The sequence below is a fragment of the Clupea harengus genome, chromosome 17 (assembly GCF_900700415.2).
Source record: "Clupea harengus chromosome 17, Ch_v2.0.2, whole genome shotgun sequence".
Taxonomy (NCBI): Eukaryota; Metazoa; Chordata; class Actinopteri; order Clupeiformes; family Clupeidae; genus Clupea; species Clupea harengus.
This window is the reverse complement of record NC_045168.1, coordinates 24,905,600-24,925,396: the sequence shown is the minus strand read 5'-3', so window position 1 is coordinate 24,925,396 and position 19,797 is coordinate 24,905,600. Positions and strand designations below refer to the sequence as shown.

General features: G+C 45.4%; 1 protein-coding gene across 1 annotated transcript in view; it reads left to right on the top strand.

Moving 5' to 3' along the window:
* Positions 1-19,797, top strand: part of pard3aa (par-3 family cell polarity regulator alpha, a) — a 344,419-nt gene that overhangs the window by 236,389 nt on the left and 88,233 nt on the right. Inside the window, 1 exon segment of the mRNA XM_031583717.2 lies at positions 11,624-11,752. Coding sequence (XP_031439577.1) covers positions 11,624-11,752 — 129 coding nt within the window.

Here is a 19,797-nt window from a genome sequence, read left to right as displayed (position 1 = left end):
TCAAACATGTAACCATGACATCAACACTGTAACATGTAACCATGACATCAGCACTGACATCAGCACTCAAACATGTAACCATGACATCAACACTGTAACATGTAACCCAGACATCAGCACACACATGTAACAATGACATCAACACTCAAACATGTAACCATGACATCAACACTCAAACATGTAACCATGACATCAGCACTCAAACATGTAACCATGACATCAACACTGTAACATGTAAAAAGCACTAGTGATCAAACCCAACCCATTAAGTATGCAGGGTGTGTGTTCTGATCGGTGTGAGTGTGAGAGAGACAGTAGTGATCATTAAGTATGCAGGGTGTGTGTTCTGATCGGTGTGAGTGTGAGAGAGACAGTAGTGATCGTTAAGTATGCAGGGTGTGTGTTCTGATCGGTGTGAGTGTGAGAGAGACAGTAGTGATCGTTAAGTATGCAGGGTGTGTGTTCTGATCGGTGTGAGTGTGAGAGAGAGACAGTAGTGATCGTTAAGTATGCAGGGTGTGTGTTCTGATCGGTGTGAGTGTGTGAGAGAGACAGTAGTGATCGTTAAGTATGCAGGGTGTGTGTTCTGATCGGTGTGAGTGTGAGAGAGACAGTAGTGATCGTTAAGTATGCAGGGTGTGTGTTCTGATCGGTGTGAGTGTGAGAGAGACAGTAGTGATCGTTAAGTATGCAGGGTGTGTGTTCTGATCGGTGTGAGTGTGAGAGAGAGACAGTAGTGATCGTTAAGTATGCAGGGTGTGTGTTCTGATCGGTGTGAGTGTGTGAGAGAGACAGTAGTGATCGTTAAGTATGCAGGGTGTGTGTTCTGATCGGTGTGAGTGTGAGAGAGACAGTAGTGATCGTTAAGTATGCAGGGTGTGTGTTCTGATCGGTGTGAGTGTGAGAGAGACAGTAGTGATCGTTAAGTATGCAGGGTGTGTGTTCTGATCGGTGTGAGTGTGAGAGAGACAGTAGTGATCGTTAAGTATGCAGGGTGTGTGTTCTGATCGGTGTGACTGTGAGAGAGAGACAGTAGTGATCATTAAGTATGCAGGGTGTGTGTTCTGATCGGTGTGAGTGTGAGAGAGACAGTAGTGATCGTTAAGTATGCAGGGTGTGTGTTCTGATCGGTGTGAGTGTGAGAGAGACAGTAGTGATCATTAAGTATGCAGGGTGAGTGTGAGAGAGACAGTAGTGATCATTAAGTATGCAGGGTGAGTGTGAGAGAGACAGTAGTGATCATTAAGTATGCAGGGTGTGCTGGCATATCTAGGTCACATCTTGTGGCACCTCGGCCCCCCGGGAGCCCCTCCCCTCCCCTGTCCTCCATCTTTGGGTGGTGTGTGTGTGTGTGAGTGACAGACAGACAGCACTGACTGCAGCCCCTCCCCTCCCCTCCCCTCCATCTTTGTGTGGTGTGTGTGTGTGACAGACAGACAGCACTGACTGCAGCCCACTCTGACAGGAACGTTGGGGGGCAGGATTAGCACCATGTCCTGTCACTGTTTGTGTCTGATGTGCATGTTCTTATATTATTATATATACAGTAACCCAGCAGTATATTAAAAGCCCAAAGTATCACTGCCTATTCCATTTCCAAATCTCATATTTGTCCTCTGTTCTTCTGGGCTCTGTTCATCTGGGATCAATCCTTTTTTTAGCACCGACTCTACGAGCGTGTGTGTGTGTGTGTGTGTGTGTGTGTGTGTGTGTGTGTGTGTGTGTGTGGTGTTTTGTGCCCTCCTGAATGTGCCGATGCACTTCCTGTATTGTCTGCAGGAGGGCACGCACTGCTAACATTTGAGCGCTCTGAAACCCGTTTCTAAACGTATCGCTGCGTTATTTACATTCTAATGAGTCACTTCCATCACCCGACTTCAAAAGCTTTCTCCGCCGCCCACACCACGGAGTTCTATGGACTCTTCCGGCGAATCCAACGAGGTGATTGATTAGAAACATTAAACGCAACCATGTTCTGCACCTTTTTTCTCCGTCTTCGGTGCAGATGTATGGCTTGGTGTGAAATATGGCGAGCTAAGCTCTAGCCGCTATTGCAACACCTTGCTTGTTAGCTTTCAGACATCATGGCAGCCAGTAAACAGCTGCTATATTTCACAGGCTAATTGGGCTGATGGTGATTTAGCAGTGAGGGGGCCTCCCATACATCCCCTGGGGGATGGGGGGGGGGGGGGGGGGCATCGCTGGGGTCGTGTGTCAGACAGGGGCGTTTACCCGTTTGGCCTCAGTCCTGTGGTTTTTAGCATTACTGCTTCTGTTAGCTACGGATTAAAGTGAGAGTATCCAGTTAACCGGCCCCATTGTCTAGTCGGTATATTCCGTTCTTGTTCTTTGAATAAATCCAGACTCTTGAGCCATTCGATACTAGGTGTCATTGTGGACGTATCTGTCGGATGAGCCTGTTGTTTAAAACACTCTTCAGGTTTTCTGGGATACCACCTAGCTTCTGCCCCAGGCTCTTCACCTGTGGCCAGGCAAACAAACACACTTCCTTATTTGCTTTCAGTGAACAGCCCGAAGCAAACCCATATATCCCATACTGTGCACCATTTATTTCTCAAAGGTTTTCCTTGATTTTAAATAAACATACAAATATACAGCTGGTTTTGAGTGGCTGTGAGCAGGTCTGTATGCTTGGAACTTTTACTGATCAGACTTTTAGTTAAGGATAAAATATTCCACCATGGGCAAATGGATGTTTTACGATCTGTAATCAGGACATAGAATGCCGCGGAAAAGGTTTTTAATCATTCTCAGAAATTGGAACGGTTTCCCTGGAAACCTGCTCGGTTCTTCAATCCATTAGAACATGTTGGCAAATTGCATAATTACTAAGGAGGAAAACATTAATGGTCATTTCATTTCCTCACTACCTTAATACAAATCCACTCGGATGCAATGTTCTTTTTCAAGGTAATTCAGTCCAAATGCACTGAAACGCACTGTCTCCAGTGTTTTAGTGGTGCATAGTACACATGTTGACATAAACTTTTAGGGGAAAATAATAATCATAATAGTCATACACAATTTTATTGTAGTCATTTTGTGCTTTTCACATCTGTACTGTAAGTAGCAATCCATGCAGTGTGTATGGCATGGGGCCAAGAAGAGGAGGTACAAGAAGATCTAAATAAATGTGATGCAGCTTCAGTAAAAACAGACTTATATGTATGAGAGACCACTGACTGAACCTAAAACAGACTTATATATATGAGAAACCCCTAACTTAACCTAAAACAGACTTATATGTATGAGTGACCACTGACTGAACCTAAAACAGACTTATATGTATGAGAAAACACTGACTTCACCTAAAACAGACTTATATATATATGAGAAACCCCTAACTTAACCTAAAACAGGCTTATATGTGTATTTGTTTCCTTTTAGCACGCATTGTTATCTAAAGTAATTTTGAAATGAAGCTTATTTATGTATGCAATGAATGTTGTAGAGCTGGGTTGTCACTGGCCCGTGAATGATGTCCATAATAGCACTGTGTTTGGATGTTGAAGAGGCGAAGAGGAGAGGTGATATTGGAAGAGAGCAAACAAGGCAAACCATAATAACCGACTGTTTCCTCTCTGGCGAGGTGCGTTGTTGTGACAAACTGCTGTCAAAGTGTCATTTAGCGAGGTGTAGATGGAGCAGAAAGAAACTCTGGGTGTGTTACTGGGGGAGGGAGGGAGGGAGGGAGGGAGGGAGAAAAGGGGAGAAAGAAAGAAAGAAAGAGAGGGAGAGAGGGATTGATTCTCTACAGGACAGCCGATCTTGCTGAAAGCCCTCCTGAGTGATTCCATGAATATATTCATCCAGGCTGAGGTCCCAGCTGGAGGCCAGCGCCAGATCACCGTGGTGACCAGCAGGTCTCATTCACTCTTCATTCCTCATATTATTGGAGCAGACCAGGAAGAAGAGTGACACACACACACACACACACACACACACACACACACACACACACACACACACACACAGAGAGACGCACAGACACAGACATATACAGTATAGACTCACAACTTTAGACAGACACACACCTTCCTCTCCTGTCGGGAGCAGTAAAATAGGAATAGGGTTGAGCGTAAGAGGCCGACACCAACCGCCACTTACTCTCCTGAGGTGATGCCGCGCTGCGTGTGTGAGGTTGCTACGGAGACACGTTTGTGTGTCTTTCTCTTTTTTTTTTTTTTTTTTTAAAGGTTTGACAGTGAGAATGCTGACTGACGTTAGAAGCCCAGGATAATGAGATCCACAGGGACTGAGAGACGGGGGAGAAGTAATGGCTGTGTGGTTGTATATAACATAAGTGTGAAGCCAACACTATTGTGCCCATACAGTAGTCTAGTTAGTCTGACCCAGAGCACTGCTGAGGTAGTCAGGGAAACTGTGGTGGCTGTGTCAGTGGCAACCCAAACTAGAGCTCAGGCTGGGCTCTGATGATGATGTTCCCACCAACACACAGCTAATATAGCAGACAGCCTTGGAATCACTCTCTTTCAATCTCTCCATCTCACCTAGTCTCCTACGCACTCAACTATCTCTCTCACTCTTTGTGTCACACTCCTTTGTCCTCCTCAGTGACTGTCTTTCTGTCTTTCGGTGGCCCAGTCTGTCTCTCTTTCTCCCTGTGTGTTTCCTTCTCTTTGCCTTGGCCTCATTAGGGTTGTGCTCCATCTATCTCTCTGTAGCTGTGCTCTGAAGCTCTGAAGCTCTGCCTGCCTGCCCTCAGGTCTTCAGCCCTGGTATTCAGCACCACGAGAGGCAGAGAGGACAGATCCAACTGTCTCTCTCTCTCTCTCCTACTAACAAGATGTTATTAAAATTACATGCTGCTTCCTGGGCCTGGCTTTGGGAGGGGGAAGAGGAGAGGGAGAGGGAGAGGCAGAGAGAGAGAGCGAGAGCGGTGGGGGGAGGATATATAATAAAAAAATTAAAAAAAGATTTAATACCAACTCACTGTTTCGTAGTATTACAGAGAAACCATATCTACCATAATGATGGTTCTGGGTTCTTTTCTCCCAACAGTGTGTGATGCATGGTATATTTAAATGTGATATACCTTAAACCCAGATAGGACACAATATGTATTATTATTTTTTCAGGCACTACAAGGTCAAGATTTGTAATAACTTTCAAGGTCTGTGGAAGTGAAAATAACATTGACTTGTCTACTTATATATATATCTCCCACTCCACTCCATCTGAACAGATACGTCATTGCTATTGTCTCCTGCCATTCACATGAGCCAGTCCACCGCCATTTCTTTTACCCATCACATTAAACAGAGTAAACAACGTTCTAATTTCCAAGGTCACCTGCTCAATGTTTACTGCCATTGATTTGTTTCTTACCGTCTTACCTTTGTGGCCATTTTGCAGAAGAACAAAATAAGCCTGCCTCAATACTAAGAAGGGACCCACACACACACACACACACACATCGACACACACCATATCAAAACACATGGTCTCCCATCAAAGCACTCTCCTATTTTAACCATTGTAAAAAACCTAATTGCTTTAATTGGCCGTTTGGATAATGGAGGCATGCTTCATTCCCAGTCAAAGCTCGACTTCGCTTTTTGGGGTTTCTTTTTTTGGCAACCGGACCGGTTGATGAAGTTCCCTGGCTGGCTCCTGTCTGTTGCTGTGCACTAATGTTAAGCATCCTGGAGCCATTCAGTGCATTACTAGGGCTGTAAATCAATAAGGAAAATATATGATGGCATCAGATAGTCAGTCCACTGCACTGTTTCCACTGTATGCATTGATATATGGTGATGTCAAATATTGAGTAGAGCGTGTCCACCGGAGTGCTGCCTTGTTAAATAAAGGAGGAAATATAGAGTACTGCCTGAGTTCAATAACAGGTCTTTTATGGAGGCCATCTCTTGTCTGTTGAGCCAGTGATTTAGATGGAGGACAGACCTGCAGGGTGGGCAGCAGAAGAAGAAGGGAACGGGAGGTCTCTCTACATTCAAGCTTTAGAGTGACAGAGAGGGCGGCTATGAATCAAAATCAAACTGTACCCCAATCAGTGCTTTCAAATATGGTGTGAGTGTGCATTTGCTGAAAGCCAACTGCAAAATGGTAGTTTGGTTTTATGGTGTTTGCGTGTGTGAACTAGGCCATTACATCGTAATGCCTTGCGATAAGCTGTAAAATGGTGGTGTTCGACAGCTACAGTGTGACCTGCAATGAAAGTGATTGAGGAGATGGCCCAAGTGTGACAGCAGAAACAGGCAGCACCCGCTTGTAATGCCACCGACGATAGTGCTCGCTGGAACACGTCGTGGTGCATTAAAGTGCGATAGGCTCCTTTTCAACGGACACATCATTCACTCGAGGTGCCACTGCACTCTCCTCCTGCAATTCCGTAGTAAATATATAATTGTTTGTGTTTGTGTGTATGTGTGTGTGGGGGGGGGGGCCTCTAATGGAGTACATATATTTTTGAAAGTTTGTTTTGTGTTCAGTTTAACTGTGCTGTGGCAGTTTAATTTGAGGTGTGCATTCACCTGTCTATGTTGGAGTGTTCCCCTTTTAAGATGTGTTTACAATGAGGAACATTATGCTCTTTTTCAAATCAGTGAACTCTCCTCCACTCCCTCCCTCTCTCCCTCTCTCTCTCTCTGTCTATCATGAGCTTGTGGGCTCTCTTCAGGTGGTTTTGTTGTGTTGCCAGCAGGAGTTTATGTATTCATTAGTCATAGCTGTCATTTTAGTGGCAGGGGGAGAGGTGCTTAGCAATGGGCCATTACTCTGAGCTTTCTCTCCCTATCCACTGGAACTGAGTCTTCTAAACGGGGATGCTGCTATGGGTGGAACAGGAGCTACGCTAGTTCTGATTAGCACATCAGCCAGCTCCCGTCTGAAAAGACCATTAGACAAAGGCATTAGATCGAGACTTGTGCTTACTTGATGTCTACTTAGGGTACCTTTTTTTTTTGCTAGGGATACTTTTTGTATTGTGTTCTCATAATGAGCCGTAGCATCCTACTGGTGGCCAAAAAAAAAGGTCCTTTATATATTATTTGTAAAGATTTTTCCTGCATTTTCCTGCATCTTTTTGTATTTGTCCTGACTTGAATACATCTCTGCTGGAATGGCTAGATGTAAAAGTACCGGCACAAAGGAATTTGAGCTGTCCATCACCGTGGGCTTTCTTCACTTCGCAGTCAAGCCTTCTTTGTTACCTTAATTGAGTATTGGAGGCCAGTGGGGAGCCGTGGCCTGGCTTGTTAGCGGGGAGCTGGTGAGGTGTTTGGGACTCTTGTAAATAAGATAATCGCTCAGGGAAAAGTCTGCTCACTCATGGGGAAGAATGGTCCCTCTCGAGTAGAGCAAGCTCTGGCCTAAACCAGTGCCTCAGTGACAGACATGCTCTGATGTAGCAGCAGTATACGTGTGTGTGTGTGTGTGTGTACAGTACATGCATTCAGACATGAACATACATTCAGACATGAACACACACCATCACGAGCGTCGACACTTTTAGGATGTGAACACATAGGCCCAGATGTGCTAATTCCAAGCGTCACCATTACAGATGTTGAAACTGGACTTGGGAGCGTTCTCAATGCATTGAATTGGAATGGCATAGGGGATTGGGCGTAGACTGAAAATTCCACGATCGATGAAACTAGTCGGCAATCTTTAGGAGTTTTTGATACCCCAGAGAGGTCACAGTTCACCACACATGTTCAAATAAAACTCCATCCCAATGTCTGTATTGGCAGTCTCTATTTTGTTAATGACAATTATCCTTAGTGCCTCAAGTGACACTGAGGTGAAAAGGCAGACATAGAAGTCAATGTCCTGTAATTCAACGCCTGTTTCCAAGCTATTCCCCCTAAGTCAAACAAGCTGCAACATCCCCATCACATCAGATATGCTGTATTGATTTGATCACCAATCTGTATCCAGATGTTCCCCGTGATGATTCCTTATACTTATTGACGATGCCTTTCAGAGAGACATATGTTTGTTTGTGAGGTGGTGAAAAGGAGGATATTTGTAATGGAAGTCCTTGAAGTGAGTTGGGGAAGGTGGTAGGCTGGGCACTGTGATAGATTTAGTGCTGGTATTATTAGCATCTGTGTGTGTGTGAGTATTCTGCCTGGGCGGTAGCCATTTGTTGATGAATTAATCAGGTAATGTACAGTATACCTGGCACACGAGCCTCAGGTTAGGAGCGGCACTTCTTTATCTTTATCTTTATCTTCTCCTCGTCCGCTCTCAGTGAATATTCTTCCCTCCTTCTCTCTCTCTCTCACTCTCTCTCTCTGTCTCTCTCTGTCTCACTCTCTTTCTCTATCTCGCTCTCTCTCACTCTCTCTGTCTCTCTCTCTCTCACTCTCTCTCTGTCTCTCTCTCTCACTCTCTCTCTGTCTCACTCTCTCTCACTCTCTCTCTGTCTCACTCTCTCTCTCTGTTTCTCTCTCTCTCTCTTTCTCTGTCTTACTCTCTCTGTCTCTCTCTCTCACTCTCTCTCACTCTCTCACTCACTCTCTAACTCTCTGTCTCTCTCTCTCTCACTCACTCTCTAACTCTCTGTCTCACTCTCTTACTCACTCTCACTCTCACTCTGTCATCCCAAATCCTTGTTTGCCTGCCACATGCGTGAGTGCAGCTAATGTAAGCCATTAAATGAATGGGCACTTTTAATGTGAAATAAGGACAATTTGGAGAAATAACAGGCTCCTATTTCAAGATTATATTCAGCATGGCAGCCTTATGCCAACCTTGTCTGAGGTAATACAGGTTGTACAGGGGGGGGGGAGGAGAAGACGTTTGTGTTCTCAAGGCAACACATGAGCCTTTGCCAGGAGAAAATTTGAACAAATAAACCAGAGGGGAGAAGAGTGTAATTTGGATAAAAGGCTGGACCTTCATGCTGAAATACCACTGCCGTTTCGTATGCCTGAAATAGAAACAGGGGAGATATTCTCATCCATTTTATTTATGGAGCACTTTTTCTGATCAATGGGGATTTTTCATAATGAATATGAAGGTGTACGTCAGTAGAATGGCACGTGTAAAAGGTAAACAATCGATAGCGGCCAGGCTGAATCCATGATTATGTTTATTGAATTCCTTCATTCTTGCATCCATATGTAGATCTACCGTAATTTCCGGACTATAAGCCGCTACTTTTTTCCCACGCTTTGAACCTCGCGGCTTAAACAACGACGCGGCTAATTTATGGATTATGATACCTGTGACTGTATACGGTGGCTTTGTGTTTACGGTGGCTTTGTAGAGCTAGGATGCTAGCATGGATGCAGCCGCATGGATGCTTAGCTCCACGCGATTTCTCAGTATCTCAATAACTTAACTAATGTCAAATAACACAGTCTTACCGGCGTAGACAGAACACAACTCAAACAGTTTACAACAATACAAATCCAGTCTTTTCAAGTTCTTTAGCTCATTGGTTTCAAACTTAGCGTCTTTCTTCTATCTCACTGTCTTCAATCTAACGTTCTAGCTTCTGATTGACTCTTGCAACTGTGCTCTCTTAAAGCAACAGTGCACTTATCGTAACTGGCTGCACCTGCGGCTTATAGACATGTGCGGCTTATTTATGTTAAAAATAATTATATTTTAAAAATTCAGTGGGTGAGGGTTATATTCAGGTGCGCTCAATAGTCCGGAAATTACGGTATACACATTCGCCAATTGCCTTATCTTAACAAAGAATAAGTCTCTCCTGTATTATTGGGAATCCACTGACTCTCACATTATCACAGACAGACAGACAGACAGACAGACAGACAGACAGACAGACAGACAGACAGACAGACAGACAGACAGACAGACACATCTATCCTTGCCTATCCAGGGCTTTTCTAATGAGATTGGTCTCACATCCTTGAGTACCACAGCAGTCGTCACCCTCTACAGTTCTCTCCTTCCTCCTGTGCACCAAGCTGTCCCTACGCACCAGCAGGATATGACCTCAGGAGGAAGTATTTAGGCATTACCACGTTACCCCCCACATTGCACTGCAGTCTACCCTCTTAGCCCCCCAGCCCTGCACTGAAAAGCAGCTGGCTTCCTGAGAAGGCCATTAAATGCCATTCCCCCAGCACAACGTCTGCTGTCCAAGACCACATCCTGGACCACAGCAGACCTGTGATTAACTATGGATTTCCACTTTTATCTGTGACGAGCTGGGGGGGGGCAGCCATCATCCTGAGTTAACCTTTCTTCCTGTTTTCTTCCCTCCTGCTCAGATGTAGATGGGTTCATTTCTTTTCTGATATTGTGGACATAAACACACACACACACACACACATTCTTACCTCCCCTACATGTATATTTGTCAATAGTTGTGGATACTTTAAAACATATAATCAAAAGCATTTGCAGTGACCGAAATAGAAAGTCTCCGTAGAACAATTCTGCAGCAGCGTTGAAGAGAATTCTCATCTCTTTTCTCTTCCTTCTCTGTTCTCAGCATCTGCACGGACTCTGTTCTTCTCTCTGACCGTACTTCATTGACACCTTAACACATAACCCTTGGCAGTCATCCTCTTGCCCCCAAATCGAACATATAAGAGTGTCTGGTTAAAACTATAGCAAGCCACCTTATGCTCTCCATGTCTGACTGAGCTCGATTACTAAAACTCAAACCTGACTCTAAGACTCAACCCTGACTCTGGGCCTCAAACCTGACTCTAAGACTCAACCCTGACTCTGGGCCTCAAACCTGACTCTAAGACTCAACCCTGACTCTGGGCCTCAAACCTGACTCTAAGACTCAACCCTGACTCTGGGCCTCAAACCTGACTCTAAGACTCAACCCTGACTCTGGGCCTCAAACCTGACTCTAAAACTCAACCCTGACTCTGGGCCTCAAACCTGACCCTAAGACTCAACCCTGACTCTGGGCCTCAAACCTGACTCTAAGACTCAACCCTGACTCTGGGCCTCAAACCTGACTCTAAGACTCAACCCTGACTCTGGGCCTCAAACCTGACTCTGGGCCTCAAACCTGACTCTAAGACTCAACCCTGACTCTGGGCCTCAAACCTGACTCTAAGACTCAACCCTGACTCTGGGCCTCAAACCTGACTCTAAGACTCAACCCTGACTCTGGGCCTCAAACCTGACTCTAAGACTCAACCCTGACTCTGGGCCTCAAACCTGACTCTAGCTGTAATAAAACAGCAGTCAGTGGAAATAAGGCGATTTTGACAGAGCGTGAAATAAGTTCATGTTGGAGATGCTGCATGATAAGCGTGTACTTATAAAAATATATATTTTGTCGGTGGTGCATTGCGCAAAAGTTTTCCAATGCATTCTTATTTTGGTAAGTTTCCTTAGCAGCTGATCCATTTAAAAAGTATGTGAAGTCATCACACCTGTTTGGACGAGCAGGGGAACTGGATGCGGCAGACAGAGCTGACACTTTCATTTCCTGCTGGGGTTTCAGCGAGCCACAATGAGGAGGAAGGACTGGCTGATGATAACGGCCTCAGTAATAACAGAGAGCTTTTTGGTGCCAGGATCCGCTGTCTTCCAGCCTGCACCGCACCGCACCTCAGCCTCAGCTCCAACTGCTCCCACGTTCATGTCCCTCTGTCCTTTATCTTCACAGGTTTGGCAAGCACCGAAAAGATGAGAAGCTTGGCGACAGGATGGAGCGGAAGGAGTCTAGTAGATCCAAGATGGAGGACACGCAGGTCTCGGAGGAGGAGACCCTGCGAATGCAGTTAGAGCGGGAAAGGTGAGGAGCTGGTGCCATAGAACCACTTCAGAGTTCAGTCCATTTCTCTCCCCTCCTCTCCTCTCTTTCTCTTCTCTTCTCTTCTCTTCTCTTCTCTTCTCTTCCCTCTGTTTGCGTTGCTCGGAGCTGCTGTAAAATATATAAAAAAAAGCCTCTCAATTAAGTAGAATGCCAGTGCCTGGAAAATGAGCTAACTGCTTAATTAACTAAATGGTATTGGGGGAGGCGGAATTCTGGGAAAGCATTTTGAATGTCAGGAGTAAACCACCGGGCTTGGTTTTATATATACAACAATGCATTAAATTGGTCATTTATGGATTGTTACTTTTTTGGGGCTTCGGATACAAATCGCTAATGGCCGTGATTCTGCTGTGTATGTGGCTGATTAAATTAGGCCTTTTTTTTTTAGACACTTTTGCGAATTGCTCACATTGTTAATTTGCTGTGTGCAGTGTTTCTTCTCTCTGCCTTTCCAGAATGTACTGTAGTACTTTGACTGATCGGTTGGCTTTGAGTTAAATTACATATTTTTTCTAATTTTCAGTCCCAAAATATGTCCAATCCCATTTTAATTTGGCTGTTCCTGTGAGACATTCTTAAAAGCCGCCACATGTGCTGAGAGGGGCTGGTCATGGCCATTGTTCCACAGAGAGGCAAATGAACTGGGTTTACGAAAGCCTCTGTTTGGTAATTGAGAACGATTGAAAAGCTACAATAGCAGTAATGGCGACCCGTGGCAGAGAGATTGTCACCCTGGCGATGGTTTCCAGGGCCAGCTCAATAGAACATCTGCACCTCCGTTTCCAAACCAAGCAGCATATCTTGACTGCAACTCACAATAACATACACTGGCAACCTCTTTCTGGCCTGTAGCCCAGCAAATTATCATGGCACCCCACTGCACCCCACCACAGCCCCCCACACACCCACCCCTCCCCCTCCACCCCCCCCCCCCCCCCCCCCCCAGCACCCAGGGGAAGCCTCCAGCCGCTGCAGCTCCAGCTGTCCTTTGTGCCACTCCCTGGAGCTCATCTTCAGTGTGGCAGTGGAGAAACAACGGAGTGTGTTTCGCCTCGACTCCTCTCACACACACACACACACACACAGCCCTAGCATGGAAGCTCCTTGTATATCTAAGCTGTATTTGTCTGGGCTCAGTCTTGCATAGAAATCTCATTCTCCGTTTCACTTCCTCCTTCTCTCCATTTTTTTTTTTTTCTATCTTGCTTTTTTTTGCATTTCAAATGAAAAACAATCTCCCTTTTTTTATTTATTCTTTTTTTTTTTTGCTCCAAGACTGCCATCATTCAACCATGCCCTGTAGTTAATGGAAAGAGATCCTGGGGGGGGCTTGCTCCTTCGGTGATAATAAACCAGGTTGCCCACGGGTGATAATGACATAGCAGCAAACTGCTAACAGGAACAAACTCACAACACAACACACCCACACCCACAAGCTCACATTTCAATAACAAAAGCGTCTTCCTCCAAGCATTTCAGAGAGCACATATCCCTTAGCATCCCCTAACCCTATGGTGCATCATCCTCTCAGTGGGTACAATGGTATATCTTGGCTCTTTTTTTAGCAAGGGCTTCATCCCCATGGCAATTTCAGCTTTCACTGCTTAGTTTGCTTACTGTGTGTATGGATGTGTGCCCCCAACATGCTGTAGTATTGTACTCCCATAGTTCTGATATGATGAAGGTACACTTTAATTACGACAGTGGTACAGTGGTAGAGAAGTCGTTTAGTAATCAGAAGGTTGCTAGTTCGATTCCCTGTCGAAGCGTCCTTGAGCAAGACACTGAACCCCTAATTGCTCCTGATGTGCAGTGTGCCATCAGTGTAAATGTAAAATGTGTATACATTGTAAGTCACACATATGTAAGTCGCTTTGGATAAAAGCGTCTGCTAAATGACTAAAATGTAAAAAAAAAAAAATGTAATTACTCTGGTAATTTATTACGCACCTGGAGCATTGCTCTCTTGTTATTATTCTTATAATAATTATTGTTATTATATTGGCAAAGAGAATTACTCACTCAAGGTTGCCTTTTAGAGGTAGACAATTTGGTTGGGGTATTCCAGGTAGTTGACTCTCTCATTATGCGCCCATTTCAGCTTAAGGCGTGTTACACTGTGATCAACGACAGCCGGCCAGAGTGGCTTGACCGTCTCTGTAGGGTTATCAGATTGATGAACGAGATTCACATCTCTCAGCCAAAACGTCCAGTCCCCTTGCAAAGGACGTTCTGAGGTAAGGATGGGGCTGTGGCCAAACTCCCTGCCCCTTGCAACTTAGGGGAGTCGTTAATTCACACGGACATCCTGACAGGTGCTTTTAGCATTTAGAAAGAGGAGTCACACAAAAGGTTAGCAGCGAATTAATTCTTTTAACCTCACCATCATTACCCTGTTCTATTTCTGGAATCTCTCTCTCTCTCTCTCTCTCTCTCTTTTCAAGGCAAGGTTGTGCTAGGTTGTGTTTCATTCCTAGGCTTTCTTAAGATGTTTACGAAACCCATGATATTGCTCAGAGACCTGGTTTAGTGCTTTGGCTAAAATTCTTTGCTTATGACTTTACATTTACCCAAAAGAGGCACTGAAATCTTTGTTTTGTCAAGGTACCCAGATTAAGCTGAATTAATGATTAGCATAAAAATTAATTCATGAATACCGTAATTAATAAAGGTTTAGCCTGTCTAGCTTCCTGCCTATCTAGGTCAGTCAACAGGGGGTGGTCAAGAGTGTTTTGATCTGTTTTACTGTTTTTTATCCAGTGTTTTGTAAGTGGCTTTGGGTGAAAGCGTCTGCTAAATACCTTAACTATGACTATATAACTATGCATTCCTAACTCCTGGGTGAGCCTGATGAAGCAGCGTCATCAGGGGCCTTTGTTTGGACATAATCTGGCAAATTGTAAGCAGCTGCTAGCCTGCCGACTGTGTTCGGTTCCTTTATCCTGCCCTCATCAAAGTCATCATTCAGAACTAACACACCCCACGCACTCTAAATCACATGCACACACACACACACGTTCATTCACACACACGTACACACACACGCACACACACACACACACACACACACACACACACACACACACGCACACACACACACACACACACACACACACACACACACACACACACACACACACAACACACACACGCACACACACACACACACACACACACACACACACACACACACACACACAGTACACACACACACACACACACACACACACACACACACACATATACACATTTGTCATTCCGAGCCTTGTTTACTCCAGCGGATGGGCACAACCCTCCTGTGGGCCTGGTGGGGCTTGACTGAAGGGGACCACCATGGCGAGCCTCCATTTGGTGACTCATGTTGGGCCACACTGGTTGTGGGAGGGAGAGGGACACAAAGCAGGGCCTAGCACTCCACATCAATCATCCTAAGAGGCGAGCACAGCAGAGCAGAGAAGGCAAAACCAGGTCATTCTGCACCGATGGCACTCTCTTCGTGCGGCTCTTGTTGAGACTAAGTAACCGCTCTCATTTGGGATGAAAAACGATTCATCCTAAAAACCTGTGTGGCCAAAGAAGTTCATACAAATGACCCGATGGATAATAATATGGTCATTTCTATTTTGTCAGATACCACAGCCACAGTTTTCTGTCCTGCTGCTAAAGCACCAAACATGCACTTTTCTCAATCTCAGTGTCTCACACGGTTGGCAGTGATGCCATTTGTCTTTTCTCACGTCTTCTAGGACAGTGTCTGAAGTCATTGCCTTCCATCACCACGGACTCTTCCTAGTGCTGCTTCCTTCCTGCTTATCTAGGTCTCGGCCACTTAGTGCTGAAGTCCTCACTGTCTGTGTACTAGCTCCGTCAGCAGGGCTTTGTCAATAGTGTTTTTCTCTGTAAAGGGCACTGTCCATACCAACAGAACACAGAGACTGGCGGACATGTGGAAGTCTTCTCTGAGAAGAACAACTGTACACATCAAGAGAAGAATGAATGCATGGCTCAGTGCCTGTGTGCTTTTTGTGTTGGCCTGCCTGGGATCTTGTCACACAGTGACGGCATGCATGGTTGCCGCTCCCTATCATGCTTTCTGTTTCCAAATCGTCCACAGTCCACATCTCTCTGCTCAGCCTTTATTCTCCAGCCACCCCTTGGTCACACTCTGTACTGTCAGGAGGGAGCAATTAGCATAGGGAGTTCAAAGGGAGATCTGACAAACTGATTGCCGGCTTGATTATATTTGTAATTATATTGATCGTCGTCTAGAAGCTCAATGTGATTATCAGGAACCCTCCGATTTAGCCAATTATTTGCCTGATGAAATTACACTGTGCTGGAAACAAAGTGTCAACACAGGGGCCATTGTGTCAGTGTAGGAGTGTGCCTGGAACCTCCCCATCACACACTGGGCTTCTAAAGAACCTTCACATCACACACTGAATCTCCCCATCACACACTGAATCTCCCCATCACACACTGAATCTCCCCTCACACACTGGGCTTCTAAAGAACCTTCACATCACACACTGAATCTCCCCATCACACACTGAATCTCCCCATCACACACTGAATCTCCCCATCACACACTGAATCTCCCCAGCACACACTGAATCTCCCCATCACACACTGAATCTCCCCATCACACACTGAATCTCCCCATCACACACTAGGCTTCTAAAGAACCTCTGGGTCCCTTTCACCTCACAGAGTTTGGCTCTTTGTCAACAAGAGATACACTGTGCGATATATGGGGTTCTACTCTCAGGCAAGGGGAATTGAAGTTTATCATTTAGAGTCTTTGCGTACACGGTACAGAAGTTAATGTTATAATGAATAGATGATCAATTTTTGTGCACCAATAATGCTTGCTGTGCTCTTCCGTGTTTACTGAAACACAGCTATGCTTAAAGAAATAATCTTAAGCAATCATTTTCCCTCCTGTTTTTTTTTCCTCGTGATGTTATTACTTTGTGCTTGTTGTCTGTTATTAGAGTCATCGGGATGAGAGCACACTTCCATCCAGTACCATGAGTTTCTACCCAGGCCATAAATCAATCAATCTTGAGATGTGTGTGAACCTGAAGTGAGTGCATCACCACACAGACAGACAGACTGTTTATCTCAGTTCAGTGTCTGCAGATAGAAGTCTGGACCACTTTGAAGCTGCTTGCCTCTTTGTTTTTTTTTTGTCTCGTCCTGTTCGGAGTGAATTAAACATCTTCCACCATACGGAGAGGGGAGTACTTTGGCGTCATCTGTCCGCAATTAGAGCACGGCAGCCTGATAAGCAGTCAGATTTATGTAGTGTGGAGAGGAAGGGCCGCAGGCTCAGCTGCCGAGAGGTGAGAGGGTGAGACCAACACTTTCCTCAGGCTAACGGCTTTTCAACTCCATTTTAACGACATTGCAGAGAGAAGAGACGGAAAAGTACTGAATTGTTTACCATTTTTTAGATCCATTTTTAATTTATTTCTGTCACTGGAGTCCTAGTGAGACAGTGTGTGAGTGTGCGTGTGTGTGTGAGCGTGTGCGTGTGTGTGTGTGTGTGTGTGTGTGTGTGTGTGTGTGTGTGTGTGTGCGTGTGCGTGTGTGTGACTGCATGACTTCACCAAACTCCAAAGGGTCAGTCCTTATCTTCATTGAGAATTTGTTATGACTACCATCTGACCACAGGTGACACATGCACTTGTCCAATAAGGGAGTCAAATGTTTTGGCCTGCAATTCACCTCCGTCCTCCAGCGGGACAGTAGATAAGAAATGATATCAGAGCTGTTTGGACTAGAGAAAGGGAGCTTTTTTAAGTGATATGTTTGAACAAGGATTTTGCAAGTTGCTTATGCGGTTGTGTTTGAAGGAGAAGACGAGGAAGCAGACATCAAGGTCCACCGAAAGCAGGCCTTTGTTTCTCTTTGTTGTCCTGTTACCTAGAAACAGCAGCCGACTACTGACCCGGTTTCAAACACACTGCCAGGTTGCCATAGTGCCCTCTGGCCCCAACCCCAGGGATGCAGATGAGAACATATAAGATAATCAGCATCTTTCTCTGTCTCTTTCTCTCTCACTCTATCACTATCTATATATATATCCTTTTAGCTCTCTATCTCTATCTATCTCATCCTCTCTTCCTGTTTCACTGACTCCTTATTTTGAATTGTGCTCCCACTGCTCCCTCCTCAGTGCTCTCCTCTTTCTCTCTCCTCCTCTCTTTCTCTCTCTCTCCTCTTTCTCTGTCTCTCCTCCTCTCTTTCTCTGTCTCTCCTCCTCTCTTTCTCTGTCCTCCTCCTCTCTCTTCTTTCTCCTCTCTCCTCTTTCTCTCTCTCCTCCTCTCTTTCTCTGTCTCCTCCTCTCTTTCTCTCTCTCCTCCTCTCTTCTCTGTCTCTCCTCCTCTCTTTCTCTGTCTCTCCTCCTCTCTTTCTCTCTCTCTCCTCTTTCTCTCTCTCCTCCTCTCTTTCTCTGTCTCTCCTCCTCTTTCTCTCTCTCCTCTCTCTTTCTCTGTCTCTCCTCCTCTCTTTCTCTGTCTCTCCTCCTCTCTTTCTCTCTCTCTCCTCTTTCTCTCTCTCCTCCTCTCTTTCTCTGTCTCTCCTCCTCTCTTTATCTTTCTCCTCCTCTCTTTCTCTGTCTCTCCTCCTCTCTTTATCTCTCTCCTCCTCTCTTTCTCTCTCTCCTCCTCTTTCTCTGTCTCTCCTCCTCTCTTTCTCTGTCTCTCCTCCTCTCTTTCTCTCTCTCCTCCTCTTTCTCTGTCTCTCCTCCTCTCTTTCTCTGTCTCTCCTCCTCTCTTTCTCTGTCTCTCCTCCTCTCTTTCCCTGTCTCTCCTCTCTTTCTCTGTCTCTCCTCCTCTCTTTCCCTACTAACTCACACTTGTGTATCTCACGTATAAGAACATGGCTATCTATGCTTTACTTAGTTTGGAATAAACAGTCACTGACAGGGATTTTTCATAATTTCTTTTGTGAAATCAAAGCTCAGCAAAACGTGTGTTGCTCGTTGTCTGGATCAACATTTGGACACACTCTGTCTCTCGCCCCTTTCTCTCTCCCTTATGTTTTTTTTTCTCTACCACTTTTAAGCTTCACTTGATACTCATTTGATTCTAATTGTAGTCTGGCAGTCCCTTTAGCTGTGATCTTAGTGTGATTCTGGTTCTGTGCCATTGCAGATGGCGAGGTGATGGACTTCTCCGGCTCGTTTTGTTAGGGGTTATGTGTTTCTGTCAATGTGTTTCCTCTCTGTCTTCTTCTGTGTACTAGCTGCATACGGAGTCATCCATTGTGTGGTAGAGGGCAAGGCAGGAGGAATGTGCTCCTAATCACCACGGTGATGCCTGGCTGCCTGGCTGCCTGGCTGTGACACACACATACTCATATGCACACACGCTCAGGACAATGAAGCCAAATCTGGTGATAGTTCACAGTCTTTGTGCCAAAGAGCAGCTCTGCTGTTACAGTAGCTGTGAGTGTGTGTGTGTGTGTGTGTGTGTGTGTGTGTGTGAGTGTGTGTGTGTGTGTGAGTGTGTGAGTGTGTGAGTGTGTGTGTGAGTGTGTGTGAGTGTGTGTGTGTGTGTGTGTGTGTGTGTGTGTGTGAGTGTGAGTGTGTGTGTGTGTGTGTGTGTGAGGGAGAAACACTCTTAGCCATGGAGAGGGTTGAGATTGAGCTTGTTAAATTCTGATTCTTGGCCTCCAGGTCCTTGACCCTAGAGCAGCACATTTGCACAACCCTGTATGTTCAGCACCAGCATGTGACATCACTACTGTGTGTGCGTGTGTGCGTGTGTGCGTGTGAGAGTGAGTGTGTGTGTGTGTGTGTGTGTGTGTGTGTGTGTGTGTGACAGGCAGCAGTGATATCTCTGTGTGTCCACTAGAGGCTACTTCTCATCTGCTGCTGAAAGTCTAGATTAGTTTTGCTCCGAGGCGCTGAGGCTCTCTCATGTGTCATTATCAGATGGTCATTATCGTCTGCGCACACACACACACAGATACTGCTCCCATGGATCTGATCATCCTCACACACACACACACACACA